Source organism: Paroedura picta, chromosome 2 (assembly GCF_049243985.1).
Source record: "Paroedura picta isolate Pp20150507F chromosome 2, Ppicta_v3.0, whole genome shotgun sequence".
NCBI classification, from domain to species: Eukaryota; Metazoa; Chordata; class Lepidosauria; order Squamata; family Gekkonidae; genus Paroedura; species Paroedura picta.
Window position 1 is genome coordinate 108,839,177 of NC_135370.1, and position 17,285 is coordinate 108,856,461.

The following is a 17,285-nucleotide window of genomic DNA, read 5'->3' on the forward strand; positions in this document are numbered from 1 at the left end:
TTTCTTACCTATCACCCACTAATCTACACAACTAAAAGGTTTTCCGTAGCACAGGAATGATCCTTTGTTTACAGCCCAGGAAGAACTTTAGCTTTTGTTTCCTGACCCCCCCCCCCCCCCGCTTCAAGGAAGAAGGGGGGGAGTGGAGTTCTGTCTTAAAATTTTTGGTCAGCAGTTAGGAAGTATGCTCACTGAAACGCTGCTATGCCTCAATAGAGCTTTATCAGTCAGAGCTGTCTAGCTGCATAATATTTATAGGTCAGGGGAATGCCTGGCTACGATGGAGGTAGAAATTTTTATATAAGACAAAATCCTTTTGTCTTTATTTTATGTTTTGCTACCTTTTGGGTAAAAACAAGGCACAGAACCTCTTTGGGGAATGTGTCCACAGTTTTTATTACATCAATTTTTAATGTGTAATTAGCAGTTAGAATATTTTCTTTTGGTCAATTTTTTTGGGTTGTCTATTTAAAGGAGAACCTGCAATTTTGTTTTTGACTCAGGCTACCTGATTTATATCAGACAGCCCTAATCTTTCACAGGTCAATCGTTTGTTTTGTCACTGGAATGTGTGGAGATTAGCTCTCTCTTGGCGCTCCAGCCATTCCAGCCCTCAACAGGAGATGAGACTGCCTCGTGGAGTCCCTCTCTTTCTTTGAATTTGTTTGGTCCAATGCTTGAGCACTATGAAAGCTCTAAGCCTCCAGGTTTCCTTCCAAATGAGTATTTGCTCTATCTTGTTTCTAACGTTTTCAGTTGTCATTTTCTTTGAAAAGGGTTATTACTGATGTCCCAGTAGATGGCCTAACGGTGTTTACCGATGGATCTCCCTCACCAGGAGTCTTAACCTGGCAACAACCAGATGGTATATGGTACAGTAAGTTTACAGGTCTGCAGATAATCAGCCACCGATTGGAACTGGCAGCAGCAGTGTTGGCCCTGGTCTTTCTGAGTCTCAACTATTTAATTTAATTTAAATTCTGATAGTTTGTATCTCTGTAATCTTTTATCTGTAATTGAATATTCATATTTGTCTCCAGCATGTGATGAACAACTATTAAGTGTGTTTTTAGCTGTACAAAAATCACTGTAACAGTGAACAGCTCCAATGTATGTAGCTCATGTGAGGAGCCATCAGCCTTTTCCTGGTTTTCTCACTGAAGGAAATGCTCGAGCTGATTCTCTTGTTTCATTTGTTGTTCAGTCTCCAGTTGAGAGTCATGCCTTGCATCATCAAAATGCAAAGGCATTAGCCAAGGAATTCCACCTTCCTTTGGCAGAAGTACAAGCTAATGTCCACTATGCGCTAATCAGGCGTCTCACCCCTCCATTGGTGTGAACCCCCGTGGGTACGGGGCCAACCAAATCTGGCAAATGGATGTTACACAATTTCCCCCGTTTTCTCCGTGGAAATATGTTCATGTTTGTGTTGATACGTATTCTGGTTATATATATGCCTCCCCTCAAAAAGGGGAAACACAGCAGCATGTGCGCGCTCACCTTACCCGTGCAATGGCGGTCATGGACACTCCTTCCGCGCTCAAAACCGATAATGGTCCCGCTTATTGCTCCACAGCATTCGCTCAATTTTGTGTGCAATGGAACATCAAACATGTCTTTGGAATTCCCTATAATTCCACGGGTCAAGCTATTGTAGAGCGTGCCAATGGGACCCTGAAACGCATGCTCAACAAACTAAAACAAAAAGGGGGAATTGGGATTTCCCTTTTAGACAAGGAATCCCTGCTTTCAAGTACTTTGTTTACTCTAAATCATCTTAATCTTATTTCTTTTAATTCTCAATTTTTAGCTAGGACTCAGCATCATTTCCAGACCGACGTCCCTCTTCCTCGGCCCCAGGATCAATACCGTCGTTTACCAGACCCGAGGTGGTATGGGCCAGTCCCATTGATTACCTGGGGCTGGGGCTACGCAGCAGTTGCCCTTCCCTCTGGGTGGGTTCCTGCTTGTTGTGTCCGCCCTGCACTTAATGGTTGGCATCAGGGGTTAAGCAACCCAATTCCTCAGTTCAACCTGCAGCTGCAGGAGATGGAGCCCGTGGTCAAGAGAAAACGGGGAGGGAAGACATCCAAACCCCCCAGTGACTTGGGGGGCAATAAAGGGCCTGTCTGATCAAGCCGAGCAGCAACTCAAGGACCAAGGACTTCCAGAAACTCTGGAAAACTTTCTTGCTGCTGTTATAACAGCCTTACATTTTAATTCTGTTGTTATTTGGTTATGTTGTATGTGTGGGTTTTTACCAAGTGGGGTTGCCACTCCGCATTATATGTCTGTGCCTAATCACTGGGTCTGCCATGCTGCTTATATGTTTCAATTTCATGGGAAAAATGTGTCTTTAATCTATGAATCCCGTCTGTCGGTAGCTTCTATGTCATTTATCCCCACTCCCTTTAATTCACCTGAGATGGTGCTGGCTGAATTACAAAATGTAGACAAATCAAAGTTATTTGCAGGGAACTTTTCACAAGTTAAGCGCTTTCAACAATTTCGATATCAGCGCACAATGCCAGGTCTCTGTTTTTGTTGTCATGCAAAAAATTCGGCATTTCATAATTGGACACCCAAAAATCACAGTGATAAAATATGGGTAATGTGTTGCCAATCCCATGAAACTTTTCAGCGTCGAAACATGTATCGGGCTTATCATTGCCTTAAAACAAAAAAGGGGGAGATGTAGAGATTCGGCCTGAGGGCGTTGGCAAACCACGCTCTCTGAGGCTGCACCTCTGCATCTAACCTAGACCAATCAGGATACTACAGCACAACAATTGCCTTATATGTAAAAAGGATTACTTGAAGCCTATCAGTTTGCTCCACGCTACCTCGCAGGATTACTTGAAGCCTATCAGTTTGCTCCACGCTACCTCGCGGGATTATTTGAAATGATTTACGTGTATGTATAAATAAAGGATTCCCCTCTGTTCGAGAGGTCTTTCGCAGGAAATCCTTCTCCGTGTCATTCTTCCTCATTGCTTCCCGACAATGTTGCCTAGAAACAAATTTGTTGTTTACATATTTAATAAACTTTATATATTTTTAACAGATTTTGATTTCTTGTGCACATTAGCCTTGGAAACTCACATTTGTCAGATTTAGGATCCTTGATGCCCCTGGACCTGGGAATGCATATATTACATATTAAAAATTGGTTAAATGACAGCAAGCAATGAGTAGGAATAAATGGATACTTCTCTCAATGGAACAGTGGGTTACCACGAGGGTTGCTATTGGCTCACATACTATTTAATTTGTTTGTAATCTGGAACTAGGGGTGCTTAGTGTAGTGGACAAAGTTGCAGATGGCACAAAATTATTCAGGATGGTTAATACCAAGTATAAATGTAAAGAGCTCCTGGAGGATCTCCACATATTGGATGAGTGGGTAATAATGTGGCAAAGAAACCCCAGTGTTGGTAAGTGTAAGGTGATGCACGTTGGGACAAAAATCCCAACCTCAAGTATAGGCTAATGAGGTCTGAACTTGCAGCGACTGAGAAGAAAAAAAGATCTTGGGGCTATAGTAGATAGCTTACTGAAAGCAGGAGATAGTTCAATAAAACCCAGTATGTAAACGCTATTGGGGATAATTGGGAAACTATTGGGGATTATTAGTTGCTAGTTTTATGAATATGTGACTTAGAGACTAAAGTAACTTTTGAAGTTCTCAGTTAACATCTTAGTGCACCAGGCTCTTGTTCAGTCTCTGTATCAACTTCCTATTTATAATATGGAGCTAAATATATTAATTTATCTTAAAATATTAATTTAACAATACTGACTATCAATTTACATTATCTGTAAAGATTAACAAACTGTATATAATTTCAAGCAAAAATATATTCACTGCATTATTTGTTTGTTATCCTATTTAATGCTTTTAAAAGTAAAAATGCTAATTTGTAGAGCACCTAGTGCATAAGTATCAAATCAAATACACTTCACAGAATGTGACAAAATGGACATTAGGTATTCATTCATATTTATGAACATAAAATGATCCACAGGTTTCAGTTGCCAATGGGAAGAACAATCTTTTCCAATGGTTAATCTAATGGTGAGTAGACTGCCAGACAGAAATCCCAGCACTCTAATTCCTTCAAAGGTTAACAGCTTAATCCTATGCAGAATTATTCTCGTCTAAACCCACTGAAGCCAATAGGCTTAAACTGGAGTAACCCTGCCTAGGATTGCACTGTGAATTTCTTGTCATTAAGCAAGCAATGAGCTAGTTTGGCTCAGTAAAATGGTAAAATCAAATCAAATGGATTTATTATGGAGAGAAGAAAGCAAAAGCTTGAAATAAGTTATCAGTGAATATATGTGTATATACATATCCCCCCACACACACAAAGCATTTTGTTAATGTCTTTGACTTCATCTGCTTTGACCTGTGAAAGGCTGTTAAGGAAGTCATTAATTCATAGGGTTGTCAGGAGTTAGAAGCAACTTGACAGTAGTTAACACACACACAAAAGCCTCTGTAAAAAGGAAGAAGATTTTTTTCCCTCCAGGTCTTTGGCATCACTAAATCATTGTGATGATAAAGTGAAATTCAGTAAAACTAATAATAATTAATAATGATAGTATAGAATTCAATGTCATATAAGAATCTGATTTGTTTCCTTTGATAAACTTAGAGGGGCTTCTACAGAGTTGTCAGGCACTGCAGACTTCTAAAGCATTCAGCCATAAATTAAGACAGTTCAAAACATTCAAAATCCTCACACAGTCAAAACAATAAAATGAAACAATTAACACAGTTTATTGCTCCAGTGCAATGTTGGCAAGTTTGTCATCAAAATCTTGAAGATTCTCAGCCAACTGACAAAAATTATCTCTGAAACAGAAGGTCAAACTGACCACCTAGGGCAGGGGTAGTCAACCTGTGGTCCTTCAGATGTCCGTGGACTACAATTCCCATGAGCCCCTGCCAGCAAACACTGGCAGAGGCTTATGGGAATTGTAGTCAATGGACATCTGGAGGACCACAGGTTGACTACTCCTGACCTAGGGGACAGGATTCCACAAAAGGAGGCTGCCATTTCACAGTCTTTGGATGCCATCGGCTAAACTTCACATCAAGTAATCTGGAGCAACATTTCATCAGGTGTTCCAAAATTCTAAAGCTTAATATGTAAGTCTTAACATGTAAGCATTAACTTCCAGTGGTGTGACTGTTTGCCTGCTAGAACTGTGTTCTGGTAAAGTTTTATTCCCTGTACAGAAAAGATTGTGTTATTTACTTCAGTGGGAAAAACTCATTCCCTGTTCGCTGAGACCAGTTTTTTTTTTATGGCCACAGTTTTGTTTACTAGAGAATGTGTTAATTTTTGAGATGACAACGTAAAAAGCCTAATGTATTTAAATAGAGATTTTGTATTAGAAATACAGGTATACGGGGTTTCTAAAGTAAGTGTTATTTTGATAGTGGATTTAGTTCTCTCAAAATGGACTTTACAAGGGGAAAACAGTTTGTAAACAAAGGCCTTCAGTTATTCACAGAACAAATACGAGAGACCTTTAGATATCGTGCAAAGCAAACCAAACAGGAACTTACCTTACAGGAGCAAACAGAGCATCTGTCTTGCTTCAGAGTCCATACCTGGCCATTCCGTTTCAAGATTCCTTCGTGCAGGCAGTCACCAGTGCAGGATGGTCCAGATGGACAGAGACAATCAAACCCCCCAGCCAGGTTCACACAGGCTGAATCATTCCAACAGGTGTGAGTCCGTAAGGCACATTCATCAATATCTGCATAAGACAGAACATTTATTGAACTTCAACAAACTCTGTTATAAGCTTCACCTAAGGGAGATGAAGGTTAGTAGATTATATAAGTCAGTCTTCACATGCTTACTATTTTGCAGTTCAAAAGGAAATTTATTTGTAAGCTATTTTTACTTTCTGTTTTGCCATTACTCAACAATGTGTTATAGAGCAGTGGTCCCCAACCTTTTTATCACCGGGGACCACTCAACTCCTTTTACTGAGGCCCGGTGGGGGGGGGGTAGTTTACTCCTCTACTTTCAACCACTGCCCTAATGCTCTCTGATCGCTATGGTAATGCTTAAACATCCCTTCAAAATAAGATACAGACACGCCACAACAATGAACATAAGGAACATTTTATTTTCATGGAAATTTTAACTCATGACAATGACAAATCAATGGGAACCCTGAGCTTGTTTCTCTGCAACGAGATAGACCCATCTGGGAGTGATGGGAGACAATGACGCCCAAAGTGTGTTGTAAAGGGCCAGGGGGGGATGAAGTAAAGGGCCGGGGGGGGAAAGGCATCCTTTGCAGCCCACCTCCAATTAGTCGAAGGACCACATGTGGTCTGAGGGCCACAGGTTGGGGATCGCTATTACAGAGTATTCCCTAGATGCTTAATAATTAAGACCGAATGTGCCTACTACAAACAGATTGTTGTTGTTGTTGTTAGGTGCGAAGTCGTGTCCGACCCATCGCGACCCCATGGACAATGATCCTCCAGGCCTTCCTGTCCTCTACCATTCCCCGGAGTCCATTTAAGTTTGCACCTACTGCTTCAGTGACTCCATCCATCCACCTCATTCTCTGTCGTCCCCTTCTTCTTTTGCCCTCGATCTCTCCCAGCATTAGGCTCTTCTCCAGGGAGTCCTTCCTTCTCATGAGGTGGCCAAAATATTTGAGTTTCATCTTCAGGATCTGGCCTTCTAAAGAGCAGTCAGGGCTGATCTCCTCCAGGACTGACTGGTTTGTTCGCCTTGCAGTCCAAGGGACTCGCAAGAGTCTTCTCCAGCACCAGAGTTCAAAAGCCTCAATTCTTTGACGCTCGGCCTTCCTTATGGTCCAACTTTCGCAGCCATACATTGCAACTGGGAAGACCATAGCCTTGACTAAACGCACTTTTGTTGGCAGGGTGATGTCTCTGCTTTTTAGGATGCTGTCTAGATTTGCCATAGCTTTCCTCCCCAGGAGCAAGCGTCTTTTAATTTCTTTGCTGCAGTCCCCATCTGCAGTGATCTTGGAGCCCAGGAAAATAAAATCTGTCACTATCTCCATTTCTTCCCCTTCAATTTGCCAGGAATTGAGAGGGCCGGATGCCATGATCTTTGTTTTCTTGATGTTGAGTTTCAAGCCAACTTTTGCACTCTCCTCCTTCACCCGCATCAACAGGCTCTTTAGTTCCTCTTCACTTTCTGCCATTAGAGTGGTATCATCTGCATATCTGAGGTTGTTGATATTTCTCCCTGCAATCTTGATCCCAATTTGTGACTCCTCTAATCCCGCATTTCTCATGATGTGCTCTGCATACAAGTTAAATAGGCAAGGCGATAGTATACAGCCTTGCCGAACTCCTTTCTCAATTTTGAACCAGTCAGTGATTCCATGTTCAGTTCTCACTGTTGCTTCTTGACCTGCATATAAATTTCTCAAGAGACAAATAAGATGCTCTGGTATTCCCATCTCTTTAAGAACTTGCCACAATTTGTTGTGCTCCACACAATCAAAGGCTTTAGCATAGTCAATGAAGCAGAAGTAGACGTTCTTCTGGTACTCCCTAGCTTTCTCCATGATCCAGCGTATGTTGGCAATTTGATCTCTAGTTCCTCTGCCTCTTCGAAATCCTGCCTGTACTTCTGGAAGTTCTCGGTCCACATATTGCTGGAGCCTAGCTTGTAGGATTTTGAGCATAACTTTGCTAGCATGAGAAATTAGTGCAATGGTGCGGTAGTTTGAACATTCTTTGGCATTGCCCTTCTTTGGGATTGGAATGTAAACTGACCTTTTCCAATCCTGTGGCCATTGTTGAGTTTTCCAAATTTGCTGGCATATTGAGTGTAGCACTTTTACTGCATCGTCCTTTAAGATTTTGAATAGTTCAACTGGAATGCTTTATTGTTGCTTTATTGTTGCTCACTAGCTTTATTGTTGCTCAGACTTCCTAAGGCCCATTTGACTTCACATTCCAGGATGTCTGGCTCCAGGTCAGTAACTCCCCCATTGTGGTCATCAGGGATGTTAAGCTCGCTCTTGTATAGTTCTTCTGTATAATTTTGCCACCTTTTACAAACAGATAGCTAGGATAAATGTTATTTAATATTGTGAATTTTATTCCAAGTAGAAAGAAATACTAGATCACATCCTGTCCTGGGTTTTATAAAGAAACAAAGCATCACAGAAATTGTAACCTGTTTTGTGAGCTAAACTACTGGCAAGAACAAGAAGCAAGGCATGAGAGAAAAAGGAGGAGAAATCATGGCACTCCCAAAGTGCAGTATAATGCAAGAGTAAAAAGGACTCCGGGGAATGTGGTATCAAGGAAAAGCAGTTTATTATCTTAAGATTACATTATTATCTCATTAAGAACCAATCCATACATTATCCTCAGCTGGTTTCCTTGCTTATTTTACTTGCCACATATATGATTTGTGTGAGCAATTGAATGCTGTAAGATCACATAACAGTTCCTGGCTCACAAAAAATGATATATGATCATTCATACATTTTTTCATCAACATTTCACAGCATGCACACATAGATCATTGATGTGTGTATTAAAAACAGTAGATGTCTTAAATGTGGCAATGTTTGATGTCTTAGGGGCCCTATTTGGGTGGAAAGGTGGCATAGGGGATGTGGCACAGGAACCAGCTATCACCATCTGTAAAGTTAAAACAGTGTATAATGTCAGCCAGTTTGTCTTTCTTTTGAGGGAAGAAGATAAAGCTGAAAATTAGCTGAGATAATGTGTGAGGCAAATCACCTCTGATTCCTCCCAAGGATGAACGTGTATGTTAATGGACTTATTCCATCTCGCAGGTGTTGCTAATTAGACCTCTCCGCCTACATGGTCCTTATCATATTCAAGGGCAAAAATAATTGGCTCTTCATGACAACCTGTGAGTCATAGGATTCGAGGGGGAGAGTCAGGGGTGAGGAGGCAATTTTCTACAGAGTTCTAGCAAGAACACTTCCTGATTGGATTGTCACCATCACCTGATGCTGGTTGGCCAGAAAACTATAATGGGTTAAGAGCCTTGAGAAGACAACTAGCTTGGATTTTGATGGACTAAAGGCCTCAAATATGCTGAGACTGCAATGGACAGCAATAGAGAGAACATTGGAATTTTAGCCTTTGACTCTGGGACTGTAGGACAGTGTCTTCTGATGCAAATTTTCAAATGTTAGTTAAGCCAGTTTTTCATATTTTCTTTGCTATAGGATTTTAGAGTTTTATATATTATTTGTTGTTGGGCATACTGGCTCTGGGACCCACAAGATCCCTTGATATCATGTTAATTTTTTAAGAAATGAAATGAAGAAATTTGAGCTCATCGATGGTGAGGAAGATACATTTCTGGCCAGTAGTTCATGCTCTGATTACATTGAAGTTAGATTACTGTGATGTACTCTGTGTGGAGCTGCCTTTGAAAATTGGTAACTTCATTTGGTTTAAAATATAGCAGCCAGGTTCCTGCCAGAAGTTGATTATGGGGACCGCCATACACAACGCTTTGATGCAGGGAAAGGAGCAGGGACGCCCTCCCTTCCCTCACTACCCCCACAACATCTCTCCCTTCACCGACTCCCCTGCACTTCCCCCCTAAACCCTACCCCCACACACACCACCCTGAGCCCTGCCAACCACCCACAAACAGTCAGACAAGACCTTACCCCCTCGGAGACCGGCCCCTTCTCTCCCGGCACGCTGCGAGCCGCAGCAAAGGCGCCATCTGCACGCCTCCGAGCAGCCGCTGACCCACCATCCCCGCGCCTCGCTGATGCTATCGAGCCTCCACCACAGAACACAGGTAGGCTGCAAGACCACCAGAAGCCCGGCCCGCCGGAAGCCTTCTGCACTACACCCCGGGGACGAGGATGCCGGCTTCTGCGACCCATGCCGGCCCCGGGTGCACAGAAGCCTTTGGATCTCGGCCCCGGGGGAGGGAACCTCTAGCACCCATTTTATTTAAAGATAAATTGGGCTTTAAATCTAGTTTAATAATTATTATCAACTCCTGTGTTATGGATAGTTTTTATACTGCTTATTTTTAATGACTTAATTTAATGTTTTTTTTTAAACTTGTGAGCCACCTAGAGCAGGATTCTGAAAAGGGATGATAGAAATGTTACATTTTTTTTTACTTTATTCATAACCCACCTTTCTTCCCAATGGGGACCCAAAGTGGCTTGCATCATTCTATTCTCCATTTTATCATTATAACAATCGTGTGGAACTCATTTAAATGGTGCTGATAAATTAAGACCAATCCAATTACACCATTTACTCACTCCTATCATTGAGCCACTTGTCAGCATTCTATTATAGCAGTCCTGTTAACAACCTTTAGGGCTAGTTTGTTTTCCAGACCAACTGAAGAAATTAATTGAGGTGGTGGTATCTTAGGCCATGCTGATGCATCATGAAGTAGAACAGATTTTTTTAAAACTGGTTTTGTTTATTTTCATTCATTTATGCTAATGTTTGCAGTTATGAATGCATAAAAAATACCAATATTACACACAGAGTTGGATAGAGTAGCCATCTTAAGAATCCATTTCAATCCCCCAAAACACAACATTTAAATATTTAGATCCTTCACTCACTATATCCTCAGATTTCCAAAATAAATTTTAACAACTTATATATTCTTTGCTTTATTTATCCAGGCTATTTTCTGCAGCCTTAACTCTGATTTCAAAACTTTTGTTAACAAAAATAAGGCAATTAATTGATACTAGGGACCAAGCCCGATGTACTTGTAAATACAATGGGTGCTAGGTGTGCTTTTAGGGCCGGGGGGAAGGCTTCCTTCCCCCTCCCTGATAGCGGCGCAGCCTTTCCCCTGGGCCCAGAAGCATACCCACGGCCTCCTTGAAAGCTGTCTGAGGCATTGTACGATTTTGAAGTCCAGCCTCCAAAACTCCAGGAATATTTCCAACCTAGGGGTAGCCAACCTTCAGGTGGGGCCTGGAGAGCTCCTGGAATTACAGCTCACCTTCATAGTATAAAGATCAGCCCCCCAGGCAGAAAGAGCTACTTTGGACAGGGTTGTGGTAGAGAAGAAACATTTAAGGTGTCCCGCACAGGTTGTTGCTGAATTGAAAGACTTGAGGCCTACTGCACAGGGTTGTTGTGCAGATGAAACAGGAGAAAAAAGAACCTCTGCAACAGCATGCAGTTTCGTCTGCACTATTCTGTGCACGCTGTGCAGTGGCCTCAAATCTGCAGACAGTTGCAAAGAAGAAAGGCACATGGCTTGGCTGTGTCTCACCCCTGGCCAGATCAGTATTTTTAGTGAGAAGGGGCTTTTCTGTGGCCTCCCTGTCAGCCATTTGGCAGAAGGAGAAATCCGCCTCCTCAAATGGAATGCCCACCCCATGCCCTGAGGCTCCCTTGCATTGCTCTTGGAAATGCCTCAGTCAGGGGCTGTTAAAGGCCCCTTTGCAGCAGGCCTGAAGGGAGGGGGACGGAGCACACTCACCAGCCTCCTGCCAGCTCTGTAAGTGTTCTGAGGCAATTTACAGTTGGACATGACAGGACAACCTTGGGGCAAAAAGGGCTGGCACCCCTTTGGCAGCCCTACTGACTTCCTCTCCCTGTGGCGGTCAGGAGCAGACTGGCAGCAATGTCTTCAGATTGCCCCTGGCTGGGCTGACTGGATGGAACTCTGGTCTGTCCTGGTGAGGGCCCAATTGGAAGGCACTTTGCACCTTCCAACTGGCCCCTCCTATTGTCAGTCTGGGACCAAGGGGTCAATGGCCCCTGTTTCCTATCCTGGACTCAGCCCACCGCCCCTTAGCTCAGCGAATTATTTATACCACTCCCTAAGCGGTTTGCAGATTGTTTTGGAATAGATAATGTATAATTAAGATGCTGTACTCTACCACAGTTCCACAAAATATGCAAAATATTAGCATTCAGTTGACCAGCGATCATTACTAATTCTATAAATGTTTACAATCCTTATAGGTGAATGATGCCACTGATACAGCATCGTACAAATATTCTCTCTAAATGCAGTAGAAATTGAACCATGCGTGTCAATGAAATGTAAAATGTAAGTAATTAATAATTAATGATAAGTAATAAACCAATTCTTGATTCTATATTATGTCCTAAAGACTTCTTCAATGTAGCTGGAAGTTGATTATTATTTTTTATTACATATTTACATTTTGTCTTGATTCTGTAATAAACAAGATTCAGATTAATATATCACACATTGAAATTCTCTATTGTGTAGTTTTTGATTAATAAAATGGTGTCATTGTAGATATTGAAATAGAGAAATAATATGACCACCACAAGAATTTGCCTGTTCACAAGATATTTTTATCAATTTTACTAACTAATAAACATGGCCTGTGTTTGTCTCAGTCCAGTAGTTACCTTGCTGTTTTGTCTACCCAGTGGTTGTGCTCAGTTTAAGTACAGCTGATGCCAAAGGTGAAAGATGAGGAATCAGTCCTTATGCCTCTCGCAGGGCTCTTCTCTCTGCAGGCAGGAATTTGCTGGCTGTCCCCAGCCCCCTGGACGTATGCCTAGCCTCAATGAGGGCCAGGGCCTTTTCGGTCCTGTCCCCAACCTGGTGGAATGAGCTCCCAGAAGAGCTAAGTGCCCTGCTGGAGTTGTCAACATTCTGCAGTGCATGTAAGATGGAGCTCTTCTGCCAGGCGTTTGACTGAGGCTGAGCCAGAAAGAACTCCCTGTTTGTGTGGCCTCTATGTGAGCCTGTATGGGTCTAGGAAAATCTGCTGGACCAAACTCCCTTGAAAACTATCTACTGGAGGGCTATCAGTTGTGCATATGGGGATGGAGAGAGCGAGTGAACAGCGGGACATCCTGCAGATTGTGTTTCGTCTGCCATCTGGAGGGTGGGGCGTTGCATCAATTTTTATGTGGGGTTTTAATACTGTGTAAACCGCCACGAGCCAGCTGGTCTGGGAGTGGCAATCAATAAATATAATTAGTAGTAGTAGTAGTAGTAGTAGTAGTAGTAGTAAAGGTAAAGGTATTCCCTGTGCAAGCACCAAGTCAAGTCTGACCCTTGGGGTGACGCCCTCCAGCGTTTTCATGGCAGACTCAATGCGGGGTGGTTTGCCAGTGCCTTCCCCAGTCATTACCGTTTACCCCCCAGCAGCAAGCTGGGTACTCATTTTACCGACCTCGGAAGGATGGAAGGCTGAGTCGACCTTGAGCCGGCTGCTGGGATCGAACTCATGGGCAAAGCTTTCAGACAGCTGCCTTACCACTCTGCGCCACAAGAGGCTCTTTACAAGTAGTAGTAGTAGTAGTAATTCCCATTACCGTTTATCCCACATTATCACAAGGGCTACATTTATTATACATTTCTATAAATAAAACTTCAATCTCTTATTTCTTTTCAAGAGGATCCAACCTCTCAAAGATACAGATATTTGTTCAGTTTATATCACTAGGTCTAACTACAGCCTTAACCACTGAGTTAGCCATAAAATTTTAGCCTACTATACCAGGAATTGCCAGTCCTCCAGATTTCCACATGGTTTCCTGATTTTAGTTTCTGTGATAATCATTGAGCATCTTAAAGTGTACATTGATACATTTAAATTAAGTAGCACATTAACATGTAACTGCCCTAAGACTCAGATAAGGATAGTGAATGAATGAATGAATGAATGAATGAATGAATGAATGAATGAATGAATATTGTTTACTTCCTGTGAGAGAGGCATTTGCTCTAATGAAATACTATAGTTATAAAGAGTTTTGAATTTTTGGTAAAACTTTAGAGCTCTATTTTACATGTAATACAAATAAACTAGCTATGGTGGATGACATTAAAGAGGATGTGAGGGGGGACACATGTTTTTAACTACATTCTAAAGATGTGTTGATCTTTTATTGTTGTAAACTGCCCAACATCTGCTTTAGGGGAAGGTAAAAAAATAAAATAAATAAAAGTGTGTATGCACACAAAAGCTTATCTCCCTCTTAATAAAACCTGGTGTATGGGCCTGATAACACACTTGCTAAAACCGGAGGTGATTGGCCCTCAGTGGGGGGGGCATGTCTTTAGAGCCATGTCTTCAGCAATAGGAATAAGGCAGCCTGAGGGATATGTCTGGCGACTGCTGTCCAACTCAGACTTTCTTTTTCTGTTGGTTGAAAAACCCCACAATGAGAGAGTGCTATGCAGGGGATTAGCCTTCACAGAGCTGCCCACAGAAGGCTGCATCCTAACTGCCAAGGCTGGCCTTGCAACCCTGATGCCCCCTGCAATGACTGAGAGAGGCTTGCCTTGTAGCCTGGCTGCTCGAGGGAACTGCAGCTGCGACCTGAAGGAGTCCAATCTCGTGGCCTGTCTGGCCCCTGCAGCTATGACTGCTGTCTGAAAGAGGCCAGCCTCATGGCCTGTCTGCCTCCTGAAGTCACTGCTGCTGCCCATTGTGGTACTGTCCCAAGCAGGCCATGGGCAGCCACTCCAGGAACATACTTCAGGCTGCTGGGTTAATTTTGGGTGCTGCCACAACTGCCATGCCCCTGTCCCCTTTTTAGAGCCCACAGAGGAATCTGACCACCCCCTGGAACTGCTGCCACCACATCACTCCAGGACCTACCAGGAGTTCAATTTTAATGCCACACTCCTAACATTGCTGGCCCATGGCAGCTTACAACAGTACATACAATAACAAGATTAAATCATAGAATAAAAATTGAAAACAATTAAATACAGCTTCATCTACAGAATAAAAATACTTTGCAATTGACTCCATGGTGTTATTCTCTACCCAGTAGAAGGGTGTTGGCATTGAGATGGGGCCCAAGATGACATTTATGTCTGCATCCTGGCCTCAACCAAGCATGTGGCAGAAGAGCTCCATCTTGCAGTCCTGCAGAACTGAGTTAGCTACATAAGGGCCTGGAGGTCTTCCAGGAGCTCAGTCTACCAGGTAGGGGCCAGAACTAAAAGCACCTGGTCAGGACCAGGCAGACTTCCTTCAAGCCAGGGACAGCCAGCCTGTTGGGATTCAAAGAGCAAAGTGCTCTTCAGGGGGCACAGGCAGACAGGTAGCCCCTCTTCATTGGTAGGTGGTGGCCAGAGCCTCTGGGATACCTGTCAAGAGTTTGGGGGGTGACCCCTCCAACTTGGAGTGCTTAGGGCTGCAGGCTGGTGGCAATTCCCAAAGCACTATTTTTGCCTCACAGAGCAGATCTTTACAGTCTGGGGGTGAGCTGTTTGTGTGTGTGAGATACCCCTGGCAAGATCCATACCAGGCTATCGGCTAGTACCCGTTGCCTTTAAGAGTGCAACAGGTTTTACTACTAATACCTTAAATAAAATGTTGTTGGTCTTAAAGATGCCACTGGACTCAAACTTTGTTCTTACACACATTCACTTAAAAATGACTTTTATTGCAATTAGGTGAAATGAAAGAAATAACTGCATATGCACAAGTATTATATTAATATTAGAATTAAAGCCCATTGTAGCAGATACAATGTGCGCAAGCAGGGGGAGGGGGGAGTAGCAAAGAGAGAGGGAGGTAAAAAGAGAGTGATTAAGATAGAGAGAGCTTAGCATTGGGAAGACTAAGGGAAGGGGTTGTCCAGTCTGTAAGGGCATGAGATTGAATATGTGTGTAGGAGGAGAGGGGGTTGTGGTGGTGTGGTGACAAATGAGGTCGTGGGTGTAGAGATATGGGTATCAAGAACATGTGGTTTGGAATGTTAGTTGATTGTGGGAGAGGACTGACCTTTGGGAATTGTGGCATAGTGGTTACAGATGAGCTTTCAAGAGCCATGTCTTCAGATATGTGAAGGGAAAATCAGAATAGAGACTCTTCTTAGGGGGAGATTACATGGCAACCAGTTCCTCCCAGTTCTGTGGCCCTGCTCCTTCTGTCTCCCATTTTTTACAGTTGATATAATGTTATGTGCCCACATACTTCTGTCATGGTTGCCCCTTAGAAGAAGAAGAGCTGGATTTTTGTACCCTGCTGTTTACTACCAAAAGGAGTCACAAAGAGGTTTACAAACACCTTTTCCATTAATCTCCCCACAATAGACAACCTGTGAGGGATGTGGGGCTGGGAATGGGCCCGCAGGTACCCATCAGCTCTCAGTTTTCTCTAAGCAGTTTAATATCACCTTCCCTTCCTCTTCCCATAACATTCACCCTGTCAGGGAAGTAGGGCTGTGAGCTTTGTTAGACATGGGAGTGGCCCACAGGCACCCAGCAGGCCTCAGTTTTCTCTCAGAAATTTAAAATTGCCTTGAAATGTGGTACATAGATATAACAATGAAATTCTGCACTCTAAACCCTTCAGTGTTGAGAATGGCATCAATAATGGAACTACTGATTTTTCTATCCTAGAACAAGCTGCATTAATGCCTCCCTAAAAACAAATTAATAATGCTTTCTTGTACCTGCCCCTTCCAAGCCATCATGGGAAAGGAAAACATTTTGGAAAGGATAATACAATGAAACCTAACAGAAGGAGAAAGTTACTCTTTTCATCCTTGCCCTTGTGCTCTGACAAGGTCTTCCCAAATGCTTGATTTTTTTAAAGACTTCAAGGAAAGAATCACCACCACACTCTGCATGCAATTGGAACCACATTTTCTATTAATGTTGTCATTAAATGCTTCTTATTCCCTAGAAATAAGAAGAATGGCAGTCTTCAAGCAAAGGTTGGGTACACACTTTTCTTGGATGCTTTAGGATGCTTTGGGCTGATCCTGCGTTGAGCAGGGGGTTGGACTAGATAGCCTGTATGGCCCCTTACAACTCTATGATTCTATGATTCTAAAATTTTCCTGGGAATGATGATTTTGTGGTCTCACTTCTTTTTTTTTTTTTTTTTTATAGAAAGTTTTTATTTTATTTTCCAGAGTTGAAGAGTTAAAGACAGTGAGATACATGCAATCTACATTGTTAATACAGAAAAGGAGAGCTATACTCTTCATTTGATACACTTGGTTCCCCATTTTTAATCCCTTTTGTAAATAGTTCAGGTAAGGGCCCCATTGTTCTTGAAAGGCCTCTTAGTGTCAGTTTGGCTATCTTGGTAAGATCAGCTAGTTTATTCACCCAGTCTTCTGTCGAGGGTAGTTCTTACGTTTTCCATTTCTTGGCCAATTCTAGTTTTTCTGCCGTCGTCGCATAGAAGAAGAAGCTCTGTATGTGGGTTAGGAAGCACTGTGGAAAAACATTTTGGTTCCCTGTTTCAATCTTAAAAACCCTCTTCTCTCCATTTAAGATTATAGACTGGCTACAGTATTATGGACT

At 42.6% G+C, this 17,285-nt stretch overlaps 1 protein-coding gene across 5 annotated transcripts in view; it reads right to left on the reverse strand.

Moving 5' to 3' along the window:
• Nucleotides 1-17,285, reverse strand: part of NELL1 (neural EGFL like 1) — a 705,231-nt gene that overhangs the window by 34,805 nt on the left and 653,141 nt on the right. For all 5 annotated transcript variants that reach the window (XM_077322024.1, XM_077322027.1, XM_077322026.1 and 2 more), the window contains one exon: nucleotides 5,579-5,772. In XM_077322024.1, coding sequence (XP_077178139.1) covers nucleotides 5,579-5,772 — 194 coding nt within the window. The remainder of the gene's footprint in view (nucleotides 1-5,578; nucleotides 5,773-17,285) is intronic.